At 38.1% G+C, this 12,751-nt stretch overlaps 2 protein-coding genes across 3 annotated transcripts; one reads left to right on the forward strand and one right to left on the reverse strand.

The window, feature by feature from the left end:
• Positions 1-14: 14 nt before the first annotated feature.
• LOC106741835 (cytoplasmic aconitate hydratase-like) lies at positions 15-10,088 on the reverse strand. 2 transcript variants are annotated; one of them, XM_014614218.1, is made up of 15 exons: positions 10,030-10,088; positions 9,359-9,451; positions 9,101-9,267; positions 8,843-8,988; positions 8,157-8,550; positions 7,785-7,956; positions 7,438-7,655; positions 3,084-3,243; positions 2,625-2,845; positions 2,195-2,351; positions 1,882-2,117; positions 1,654-1,790; positions 1,400-1,547; positions 1,003-1,169; positions 15-838 (listed from the first exon to the last, which is right to left on the reverse strand). In XM_014614218.1, exons 1-15 carry the CDS (start codon positions 10,034-10,036, stop codon positions 586-588), a joined length of 2,676 nt encoding a protein of 891 aa, XP_014469704.1. In that variant the 5' UTR covers positions 10,037-10,088; the 3' UTR covers positions 15-585. The 2 variants fall into 2 exon arrangements, with proteins under 2 accessions (XP_014469704.1, XP_014469702.1); XM_014614216.1 differs by lacking the exon at positions 10,030-10,088 and adding an exon at positions 9,749-9,863.
• A 1,303-nt stretch (positions 10,089-11,391) lies between these two features.
• LOC106741786 (ragulator complex protein LAMTOR5 homolog) lies at positions 11,392-12,352 on the forward strand. The gene is made up of 4 exons (XM_014614103.1): positions 11,392-11,631; positions 11,754-11,815; positions 11,945-12,059; positions 12,157-12,352. The coding sequence occupies exons 1-4, from the start codon at positions 11,597-11,599 to the stop codon at positions 12,218-12,220; spliced, it is 276 nt and encodes a 91-aa protein (XP_014469589.1). The 5' UTR covers positions 11,392-11,596; the 3' UTR covers positions 12,221-12,352.
• The last annotated feature ends 399 nt before the right edge of the window (positions 12,353-12,751 follow it).

The following is a 12,751-nucleotide window of genomic DNA, read 5'->3' on the forward strand; positions in this document are numbered from 1 at the left end:
TTATGTACTATAACAACTTTGCAACAGTTTATTTGTATATACGATACATACATAAAAGCAAAGATAATTTTCCATGCGTATATGTAGTAAGCGTAACGGTTAGAAAATATTAAAAAAAGAAGAATAATCGATCGCAATGCGGCAAAAAAGACGAGCCCGTGTTGGATCAATGATAAGCTTCGCGCCAGCGCTCGACTTCGTAACTAAAATAAACGTCTCATCCATCCGTCGTGTTAAAATAATCGATACAACAAAAATTTGGGACGTCACGAAACATTTTTGCTGCATTTATACTGTACCGACGCGTTGTACAGATATCGTAATCGCCGCGTACATAGTCTCATACGAAAGCGGGGGGAAAGAAGAAGAACCAAGCAATGTAATATTATGCTTATCACCCACGTCATAAAGCTCTCGTAAAGTGTAGCCCCTTAACCGTTATCCTTTTCGCGCACTTGAACATTTTGCCTAAAGGAGATATCATGTTTGTATATCCCAAAACCGATATTATGTGTATAAGTATCTCGTTAAGTAAGCATCTCTCAGAGATAGAATCGCCTATACTCTCTCGAGACGGGAATCTCATCAAAGCATTGTTCTAATCATGTAATTTAGAATGCCGCCGTGCTTGAAGTAGGTTAGATCGACTTCCGTGTCGAATCGCACGTTCACCTCGAACTTCTTGCCGTCGTTGGTGGTCACGGTGGCCCTGTCTCCGGGCTGATAATTCGCAGGAATCGCGATGTCGTACTCTTCGTAACCGGTTAATCCCAACGACTCCGCAGTCTGCCCGGGCAGATATTCCAGCGGTATAATACCCATACCGACGAGATTAGACCTACGAATCAATTTCATCATTGCTTTAAATTCAAATTTATCGTTGAAACATCGCAAGTGAATTGCACGATACCGCGATCTTGCGGTGAAACATTCTTACTCCTCCGCACTTGTCTCTGTGTTATGCGGATGGTGTGCATTTGTGAGATAGTTCGGGCAACTTGCCTGTGTATTCTCTCGTACGTCTCGGCTATAATCGCACGAATACCGAGCAGATACGGTCCCTTCGCTGCCCAGTCTCTGGACGATCCGGATCCATATTCCTTACCGACCAGTGCGATCAAAGCTGTTCCATCTCTCTTGTATCTCTCGGCCGCGTCGAATATGTCCATCTAGACGACATCGGTCAATCGTTATTTTTTTTCTCGTTCCAATTGTACTTTTTAATACAAATTATTCAGACGCAGATATTGCGTCTTAAGTAATTTCCACTTGTTATAGTGGATATATTTCTAAAATTGTTAGCAAGGCGGACTATAAAATCGTCACTGAAATGCACATGCGATATCGAAGCTGAACCAAGCTGATTAGCCGAAGCTAAAGAAGCGAAATCGATACGTGCCTCTTCCTTGGTTGGAATGTAGATCGTTCGTGGTCCCTGTTTACCGAGGAATTTGTTCAGCAGACGAATATTGGCGAACGTGCCGCGCACCATCACATCGTCATTTCCTCTGCGTGAGCCATATGAATTGAACTCCTTCGGTGTCAAACTGAAAATAAAAATTAATTAAATTTAAATTGCTGTAGATAAAATTACTCAACCTCTCTCTCTCTCACTCTGTTTCCTTTTCTCTCTTCTTTCATCAGCGAACTTACCCACGACCCGTCAGGTATCTCGCCGCCGGCGAATTACGCGCGATACTACCCGCCGGACTGATGTGATCGGTCGTCACCGAGTCACCGAGATTTACGAGCACTCGCGCTTTCGTGATCGACTTTATCGGAGGTAGATCCTGCAATGAAAGAACGTAGGAAATGCGATAAGCGAAAGCTCTTGAATGGGAGAGTAAACGGCTGAACGGTGTGATTTGAACGACAGATAACCTTCTCCAAGTCATCGAAGTAAGGCGGATTTTTTATGTACGTGGACTCCGTGTCCCACGGATATAGTTTGCCGTTAGGGGCCACCAAGCTCGCCCAACTGCTGCTGCCCTTCTCGATTTTGCTGTAAACTTCCTTGAACATGGTTGGAATGACGTGCTTCTGCTCCACGGCTTGAATCTCCGTCCTGGTCGGCCATATGTCTCGCAGATACACCGGGGTGCCGTCGGAATTGCGACCTGAAGATTAGAAAATGAGCATTGTGTAAATTGTTGTTGCTTTCTCTCCTTCTTTTGTTCTTTTCCTTCAGACTTACTCAATGGATCCTTTTCGAAATCTATGTCCACGGTACCAGCGATAGCATAGGCTATCACCAATAGCGGAGAGGCTAAGTAATTTGCCCTGGTGAGCGGGTGAATTCTACCTTCGAAGTTTCTGTTACCTGACAGAACTCCGCAGCAGACGAGTTCATTCTGCGAGCGAAACACAATTTGACAATAGATGTGTCGATGTGTAAACGATGTAATGTTAATAAAATATGACAACAAACAATTCGTAACTCGACGAAGTAACGAATTATTTTCCTCAAATGAGACAATATTGAATTTTGAACAGCAGTTCTTAAGTATGCAGGTTTGTTTCACACACACACACACGCACACAAAATTTTCTTTTTATACTATGCCTCTATTATGCCTAAAAGGTATAAGGGCATACAAAAAAAAAGGTAGGTAGATAAGATTTACCTTTTCAATGGTTTGGACTACGACGTCAGGAAGAGGACCGCTGTTTCCGATACAGGTCATACATCCGTAACCGATCACGTCGAATCCCAACTTCGTCAGATATGGAATTACCCCACTTTCTTCGAGATAATAGGTCACAACTCCAGAACCAGGCGATAATGATGTCTTTATATATGGTGCGATGTTCAAGCCAGCTTCGACCGCCTTTTTAGCGAGAAGACCTAAAGCAACGAGATCAAATTTGAGCATTTATTTCTGCAAACTGGTCGTCCAAGTTTTGGAGCCAAGAACGCCCAACTTGACGTGATAAACACGTATCAAACCTTTCTCACGTTAAAGTAAATAAATTATGAAATAATACTGAATTACATAATTATGAAAATAAATGATAAAATGTATCTAAAGAATTTTATATTTTCAATAATTTTCAATAATTTCCAGGCAATTTTCGCATCGTACCTGCTCCAAGCATAACGCTCGGATTGCTGGTATTCGTGCAACTAGTAATCGCTGCGATAATCACCGAGCCGTGTTTCAGCTTATAATCCTTCCCCTCGTATTCAAACGCGCCTGCGGTATTAATTTTCGCTTCGCTCAAACCGTAGCCCTTGAAGCCTACCTGCAACAGAGAATTGACCGTTTACAGCATATTTCGCTTTCTACGAAATTATTTAAGTATCCAGTCGGACTTTCGACATGGAATTTCTCCTTGTGCTTACACAAAGATATTTAGTTTCTTATTTAGCATAAACATTAGCAATATTAAACGTACTAAAAGGGCAGTGCCGATATCATTTTCACACAAAGGGATATGTAGTTTCATAACAAAAAAATATGGGAAAAAAGGAGAAATCGAGAGGAGTGGATTCAACATATATACATTGTACAATTCAACTGTACTCTTAAAATTAGATTAAGTAGACATTTATTTTGAAATGTGGCTTAGTTTTTTATGTTATTTTTTATTCTTATGCAATTCTTGCAAGTGTAATTACTTATGTATTATATCTCCAACTGGAAACATTTATGCTTTTCCGTTTATTTAATAAATAATAATAAAGAATAATAATTATGTTAACAAAAATACACATGAAACGTTGTGGATGTTAATTATACGTTAAATATACCTCCGTATTACTCTATACGGAACAAACGACAAGCGATTAAAATCATGAGTCATTAATGACGCTTGACATTTCGTTTCTGGGCTTTCGTGAGCGTTCTCGACGTATCTCTGAAGAAATCCACATAGCACATTTTATCCGAGGGGCGTCCTGTGAATGTAGGATGTCCCTTAAAGGTCTGTGCTGTATGGGAAAACATGCAACGCATCTCTCCAGATACTACAATAGAAATTGAATATAATAGAAATTTCTCGTAGATAACAATCGCTTCGACTTTCTTTTGTCGCACTGCCTGTTATCGTCTCGAGTGATTTGGATATTTCAATTTGTAAATTTGACGGGTTCAATGACGGCACGTGACCGACGCCGCGGTATGACGGATTCATTGTCCGATAAACGATTTGCTGAAGAAGCAGTGTGGAATCAGGATTTTTAAGCAATCGCGAGGTCTACGACCTCGCAAATATCTGATAACAGAAACCATCTTGCCTTCAACTATTTTACCCTCAACGTTATCTCATCTTATCTCGCGTTGTGAGGTCAAAGAAATTTTTTCTATTTTTTATTTCTTTTGGTCTCAATTTGGCCATATAACGTCAAAGTTTAATTCATGTTGGTTGTAAAAAGATGTTTCAATAAATACCTCAATTAAGATCGTTTCGTTTTTATTAAGCCCTTCTCTTAGCGTCTCCATCTTCGAGTTCCTCTGTACTAATCACGCATTAAAAATGAAAGATTGTTCTTTATTCTCTGGAGAAAATTTTCTACGCACATTCTCTATGTAAAATTCTCTATGTAGTTTTTCAAAAACTTTCTCTTCGCGTCTACAAACCCTGCGTGGTTGGCTTTTATGACGCTTAATTGGAAATTCGAGTCCGCTCTGTGCATACCTGTACGTGCAAGTCAAACGGCGGCTCGTTCGCGACGAAATGTCTGAGCTTTGCAAAACGAATGTAATAGTATGTCGTATCAGCAATTTTAGCGCGAGCTGAATACGTCTTCCAGAACTTATGCGAAGTGCGAGCAAAGACTTCTGTGCTCTCTAACGGGGCGGAAAGGCCGATCGATCGACGGTACGTGCGAATTATCTTTTCTCTCATAACTTCGTTAATTGTCGCTATTGTCTTGCATTTTGAGAAGTCAGAGAAGCCGAAGGCGCATTGCTTGCGAACGGTCCGATAATGTGAAGAAATTAAGAATCTCGAGCAGAATCATTTTATTAAAATAGGTGATTTAGAGTTTATAACGAAGACATCCCTTGCGGGAAGTTCTTTGCGACACTTCGAGAGGTGACAATGGAATATTTTCGAAGTAGCGTGTTCTTGTAATCATCGATTTAATGATAGTGATTTTAAAGAAATATAGCTTTCTTAATTGATCATTTTAATTTCAAACCATAACGTTCATGCGACCGGCGATAAGTAATGAGAGTTTTATGACAATGACTAATGAGAATTTTATTTTGAAATGTCTTCCAGAAATCCGGATGACCTAATCGAACATAATGGCATCACGGAAAAGTTTATAATCTAATGAAATTATCATTTATAATAATATTTTATAAAACATACATTTAAAATATAGTCTCCGGGAGAAAAAGTAAAAATAAAAAAAAAAGGAATTCTTGTGAAACATAAATACCGCTGCCGGAAATATCGAGATTGAGTTGTGTAAAATCCGACGTCACGTTGCATGTATGAAGAGTGTAACATTATAAATGAGATCAATTTAGACAACAGACCCCGGAAGTGTGCGACGGTATTTCAACGTAAACAAATATACTTTATCGACCTTTAATCGATCCTAACCATCCCGTAGCCGCTGAATCTATCCGTGGAAAAAGGCGTTGAATTTCACGCGGATGAGACGTCGGCTTTGTGATTCATGTGGATGAGTTTCAGCAGCAAATATCCATGCCTGTCGCAAGCCGGTAATGCGATGCCGATGTTGAACATTTGGAATAGAAATCGATCGTCACGATCTTAAACTTGTAAACTCGCATTGTATCCGTCCGTCGAGCGGCCATTCGTCAGGATTCGTCCGCCGAGTTGAGACGAGCTTTCCTCACGTTGTGAAGTGAATTAGTGCGACGTACTTTTTTTCTTCCCCCGAAATAACGATCATTACTCGCTAATGAACGCGCGCGCGCGCATTATTAGCTAATTGACGTTAGAAAATTAAGGGAAATAATTATACCATCTCGTTTCATGGACACATCATAAGGGAAATTTAGTGGCACTCGGAAAATTCTGGGTGTTGCAATCGATGGTGCAAAGGTGGGGATACAGGTACATAAATAAGCCAAATGAGCAGAGGGCCTTCACAGTGAGTATTACTTTGGAAACGTTTGGGCTTTAGCGAAGTTAGGAATCCCAACGGTCGTTGGAAGCGGCCACCCCCGGTGTGCGAGTACGAGTGAAGAAGAGCTTCATACTTGTGCGTTAGGTGATCGGCAAGAGGACCAGGAAGGATTCCTTTCGTGGATCGGCGAAGTATCGTAGGAGCTATTGTTAGATGAAATCTAACCAGTGTGATGGATATAAAAGCAACCATCACCGGGTTAAGATTTCATAAATATTAGGTTCCTCCACACGACTGCGAGCACGCCTTCATCCCTCCCGGGTGGTTCCTTGCCACTGGGGGTAAGAAACGGTGTAGTCATATGGTAAAACGAAGGTATGACTAGATCGTTTATTACCGTCAATGGGGAGAAATAGAGTTCTGCCAGAAAATCGTCGCTGCACATCGTCGTTTATCTCGTTTGCTTTTCTTTGGTGATCTATCTACATGATAAACCGCAGAATCATAAAGCTAGATCAGCAAAGTAAAATGCTCGAGATGTAACAGCAAGAAACATCGTGAGCCGGCCAGCACGAACAAAGCGTTTACAAAAAAACATAACAAACATACGAAGATACGTAAAAAAAAACACGATGCGATAATGTAGAAAAAAATATATATATACGTTCGCTATGATACCGCTTCGTTTGCGTATCAATATCTCTATTGTGAGCTGTGTGAGCTATTGTGAGTTTATATCCACGAAAGAACGCGTTGAGGTATCGATTGTGGAAGATAAAGTTGCGGCTCGTGGCGCGTTGAACGTTCGATTAGTTCGTGCTGTAGCGCATTATTCGAAAGTTGAACAAACTTTAGGCGGCAGTGTCCACTGGAACTACTGGGGTGATATGTTGCGATACGATAGCAATATCACAGCAGTAGTTACCGTAGTCACTGTCGACCGTGCAGCACGTTTTCAGCTCAAGGCGTTTTTTAATGAAAGACGGAATAGCGCTCGTTGCAGCTGTCTTCCCATATTGATACATGCGTGAGATAAATATAATTCGGTTTGACGACAAACTGTGAGATCGCCACTGGGTTATATTTGTCCATCGCAAGTATCAAACAATCGTCTGAACGGGGAGTGTCAGCTCGTATCAGTCTCGTAGACTGATTAGGTATCATTGTTATAACGCACGGTTGTTTAGGGACTACGAGCGTCACGAATTCGTATATTTGATAGGATTGTGCCACGTAGTGTCTATCCAACGGTACGTGTGACTCGCGTACAAACGACTCATTGTAGTCGACGATTAGTCACACTCGCGTGTAACGTTAACCAATTATCATTCGGAATAGGTAATAACTGTCGCGAAGACTTCTGCGTAAGAATGTTTGAGATTACCGACCTTGTTTACAAGACAATTCCTGAAGTCCATTTGCATGTCCGTCACTGAAACTCTGTCGTGAGGTCTCTTGGGTCCGCTAACGCTCGAGACGACGGTGTTCAAATCCAAAGTAACTATTTCGGAGAAGATCGGGTCCTGGCTCGGGTCGTCGTAATTCCTCAGCATGCGCACGCATTTCAGATATTGTTTAATTATCTCAATGTGTTCCTCAGATCGGTCTAAATTATTGTAGATAAAAATATGTATAAAATATCTCTGTAGAACGTACGAAAATGATTGACAAAATGTTACATAGTATTGTAAAAATTCTCGTAACGATGTGTATATCCCTTGGTGGGAAATCTCACCTGTTTGTTTCAGGTATTTTAAGCTTTGTTCATCCACTGGGAAGAAGCCCACAGTGGCGCCGTATTCTGGGCACATGTTGGATATCGTAGCGCGATCAGCAATGCTCAATTGCGTTACACCTGGCCCGAAGAATTCGACGAACTTGTCGACCACTCCGATTTGCCGGAGATTCTGCGTGTAATACATAAAATATCGATCTCTTACTCGTGATTACTTTAACATTAAACAAATAAATTATTGTAAGTATTCGTAAAATTGTACGAGTCACTTGAATATATAAAAGTATTACTTGAAAAATAACTACTAGACAAAAAAAGTGATTATATAAAAATTTTATTCTTAAAATAACTAGGCATTAAAGTGATTATGACCTTTGTAATTGTAAGGACAAGATCAGTGGATGTGGCATATTGATTCAGCACACCCTCCAGTTTGTATCCCACGACTTTTGGTATTATCATGGAGATTGCTTGACCAAGCATAACCGCTTCTGCTTCAATACCGCCGACTCCCCATCCGAGCACGCCGAGGCCGTTGATCATGGTAGTGTGAGAATCTGTGCCTACTACACTGTCAGGATACAGGAGTTTGTTTTTGTAGAACACGACTCTCGCCAGATACTCCAAATTCACTTGATGCACGATTCCGCTGCCGGGAGGTACAATTAACATATTTTCGAAAGCTTTCGCTCCCCACTTGAGGAACATAAAACGTTCCTTATTTCTTTCAAACTCAAGGTCCTCGTTCTTTTTCAAGGCATCCGGGCTGAAACATTCAATGGTATTTAGATTTATACGAATCATGCTAACTAGCGATAAATGTAGAAATTGTAATTTTCATGCTTTTTTACTTTTCTTTCTGTAACGTTATCGTGTGTATTACGCAAAACGTTTTCGGTGTATGTAGTGATTTTGTAATATTGGATCTTTAAGTTCGCGTGATAACCTTTCAATCCTTGTGTTGAGATATCATTATCAAATATTAGTAGGCACTTATTCTTATGTTGAGGTATCATTATCCAAGATTAGTAGGCACTTATTAAAACATTAAAATATACCTTCTCGTGAAGTCAGCCTGTATCGAATGATCAATTACAAGGTCTGACGGACAAATTGGATTGATCTTATCAGGATCACCACTAAGTTTTTTCACAGCATCTCTCATTGCAGCAAAATCTACTACTACAGGTACTCCAGTAAAGTCCTATTTATAATACAATACAGCAGTGATTATATGTCTCTCTTATGCAATTAAAATTAATGGAATATAAAGATTTGCTCGAGTAAGGTTTTAAAGGCTCTTTATATATATGTACCTGCAGTAATACTCTAGCTGGTTTGAAAGCTACTTCAACTCCTTCCTGGAGCATCTGATTATTTTCCCAATCCAAAATCTTCTCGACATCTTTCTTTGTCACTTGAAACTCATCACAGTTTCGTACAGCACTCTCTAAGAGGACTCGGATGGAAAATGGCAGTCTATCTGTAATATAGAAATTAAAATATATATGCCATTTGTCTATTTCACACATAAAATGTATTATACGTTAATGAATGAGGAACTAATTTTATACCAAATTTTGTCCCAAAACTGCCAAGATCATAATAGTGATACTCCTTCCCTTGAAGGGTAATTGTCCTCAATAGATGCTTGTATGGATTTTCCCCTGAAATGTCAAAAATTTTATCAGAGTTGATTTTTATCGGAAAATACCAATATTCACAAAATAAAACAATTTCCACGAAGTGAATAATTTTTTGATTGACTATATCACTTATAGTTCAATTATCTGTTATTGTGATAAAAATAGTTAAACTCGACATATCACACAGAATAAAATAACCTAAAATAAAAATATTTGCTTAAAATGTTTAAAATGTTCCTTATACTTTTTCTCATAATTTCAGTTTGATGCTGCATACTACGTTGCAAAATATATCATAATTTAACAGTATTTCTCTACCTTTACATCGTTGTGAAGTTTTTAACCTTTTAAAAACAGTTTTCAAAGTTTGCGAGTTAAGATTTTTAAATGTTGCAATCTTCGTCGTCAATTTGAACATTGCTAAATCTAATTTTACGCATTTAAATACTTTCAACGAAGAAACACGAATTAATGTCTTTTCATGTAAATAAATCGATCGAGAACAAAGCTACGATCAGAATTTTATTTCCCTCAGTCGCTTATTTTCTGTTTTTTAGCAAAATAACAAAGATACAAACTAATCACGCCTCTTCACTTACCAGCCATGATTGTCACTGTACAAGTCACGTCGGCCCGCCGCGTTAATATGTATATCTCCGTTTATACACAGTGTCCTATAAACACTTTCGTTCCATAAGAAAAACCGAATACGTTTCTGATGAGAATATTCTTATTAATTTCTGTCAAAATATAAATTATATATGCTGTTTATAGGAATTAGAATTATTCTGTATAAATATAATTGATTTCTTCATCATTCGAAACAATAAAAAGTATAATACAATACGATGTAACAAAACAAAACTATTGCGTTACTTCATACGACTTCTGTTATATTAATGAAACAATTATGTATAATTCATGACATCCCGTGACAATGCAGGTATAATACGTTTTAAAAGACAACGCACAGAGCAAAGTTCAATCACGTATATAGCACCTGTATTACCTTAGAGCATATATTATTGGAGGTAGCACGTCTCGATAAAAGTATGATCGGGATGCGAGAGAGAAAGGTATATTAGAGGTGACAGCTATCTCTCTCTTACTGAACGCTCATTGGTTGTTTGCTTAGAAGGAGAAAGGCCTATACGAAAGTTCAATTGCCGCACAACTCGTCAGCTCGTCTGCTAGTCTGTATCATTTTGACGCGTTTATTATATTTGAACATTTAAGTATGTGTAAATAGTGCTGTTTGATTGAAATTATTACAATGTCAAAGATTTGTTGCATCCCAAATTGTCGTATGAGACAAGACGATCCTGACTGTTTGGATTTATGTTTTCATAAGTAAGTCTATTAAAAATGAAGTTGTGTAGGTTAAGTGAACATTTTCGTTTTCAGTTTTGGTATCAATAATTTTTATAATTTTTTTTCTTTAGATTTCCATCAGATGAAGTTATTAACAATAAATGGTGCGATGCAATAAAAGATAACTTTGAAGATTGGACTTTAAAGAAAAGTTCATATGTTTGTAGTTTGCATTTTTCAGTAGAATGCTATCAATACTCTGGTATGTGTATGAGACGTATGTTAAAAAAAGGCTCTATAGCAACTATTTTTTCATAAAGTTGTGATATGGCAAAGTAAGATCTATATAAATACATTTAGATTTACACAAATATAAATATTAAAACTTGTGCAATAACTAAAGTACTTTTTTTCAGGGAGCAGAACGTGTCAACAGAAACTTTTAAATTCATAATTAGGGATGTATTATTTATTTATAGATGTTTCATAATGTTATTTCGTATACATTTATACGTTACAATCTCTCAAAAGTGGGGAGTTGGAATCGACCAATGAGCGTTCAGTAAGAGAGAGATAGCTGTCACCTCTAATCTACCTTTCTCTCTCGCACCCTGACCACACTATTATAACACAGGCAGTATAAGGCACGCTCCCTCCAGTAGTATATGCTCTAAGTGTATTATTGACACTCAGTATATAAAGCGATCACGTGATACGTGCGATATATCGTTAACTATCGAGAGTTCCAAGTGTCATTTATGCGATAACATTAAGTTAGCCATTTTTTTAGTAAAACATCAAGTTGACAGTGAAGTATTCTACTCATTCTTCGGAAACTTTAAACAAAAATTAATAATGGAGAAAAATTTGGAGAAAACACTGGATGACGTGTAAGTTCCGTCGAATCGCTGACATAGGTTATATAAATTTTCCCTAACATAAACGTTTTTTCACAAATGACTTTGTTTATATGCATATGACACATAATATCAACGAATATGTCATCTTACAGGATCAGTGAAGAAGGTGTCATTGGCTGTATCTTAGCTGACCATGCCGGTCTTTGCTTAGGAGGTAATAATAAATCATTGATTGTATTGACGTACAAGATAGTAGTACATTATAAATAAAATTGCAGAAGATCATGAAGATGAAACTTACGTATGTATAAAATTAGAATACGAAAGATAACATTTTCTTCAGTTAAAGGTAATGCATCAAGTGATAGTGCTGGAGTGATAGCAGCTATAGCGGATCAAGTTGCAAAACTAGAGCCAAAGTCTCCGACACCAATCATATCGCTTCAAAATGACAGCAGGTAATGCTAATTCTCTTTTGTAATATCGTCGATATGAGAACTTGCATCATCACATAATAGTATAAAAATCTGCGATGACATTGTAAATCAATTTCAGGCAATGCCTTATACATAGGAAGGGGCCTGTGGTTGGTGCTATATACAAAGATGTGTCAACTTGAAATAATTATTATTATTTCCTATATATATATATATATATACACCACTTGAAACAGATGTATGTCTCAAAAAAAGTTTATGAGAATATTTTATTATTTAAATATGTGTGTTACTGAATAAAATTTTGATACATACAAGGACTATTCCTGTTCCACCAGGGCTCGCATTTCGAATCACAACTATGAGATTGTAGAAAATAGGTGTAATATATTATATGAGGTCTGTTCAAAAAGTATCGCGAATTTTGTGTTTTTTCAAAAATTATTTATTTATACATGAATATCTACTTTGTCTCCTTCAAAGTAATCCCCATCAGATATTATACACTTGTGCCAACGTTTTTTCCAATTCTCGAAGCACTTCAAAAAATCATTTTTTGTGATCTTGTTCAGCTCCTCCTTCGATGCCGTCTTTATCTCCTCAATCGTAGCGCCGCGTCGTCCTTTCATGTGCCTCTTCAGTTTCGGGAACAAGAAAAAGTCACAGGGGGCCAGGTCTGGGGAATACGGTGGCTGCGGCATTATTAGTGTGTT

This window comes from Dinoponera quadriceps, unplaced genomic scaffold, assembly GCF_001313825.1.
Source record: "Dinoponera quadriceps isolate SergipeBrazil2010 unplaced genomic scaffold, ASM131382v1 scaffold533, whole genome shotgun sequence".
Taxonomy (NCBI): domain Eukaryota; kingdom Metazoa; phylum Arthropoda; class Insecta; order Hymenoptera; family Formicidae; genus Dinoponera; species Dinoponera quadriceps.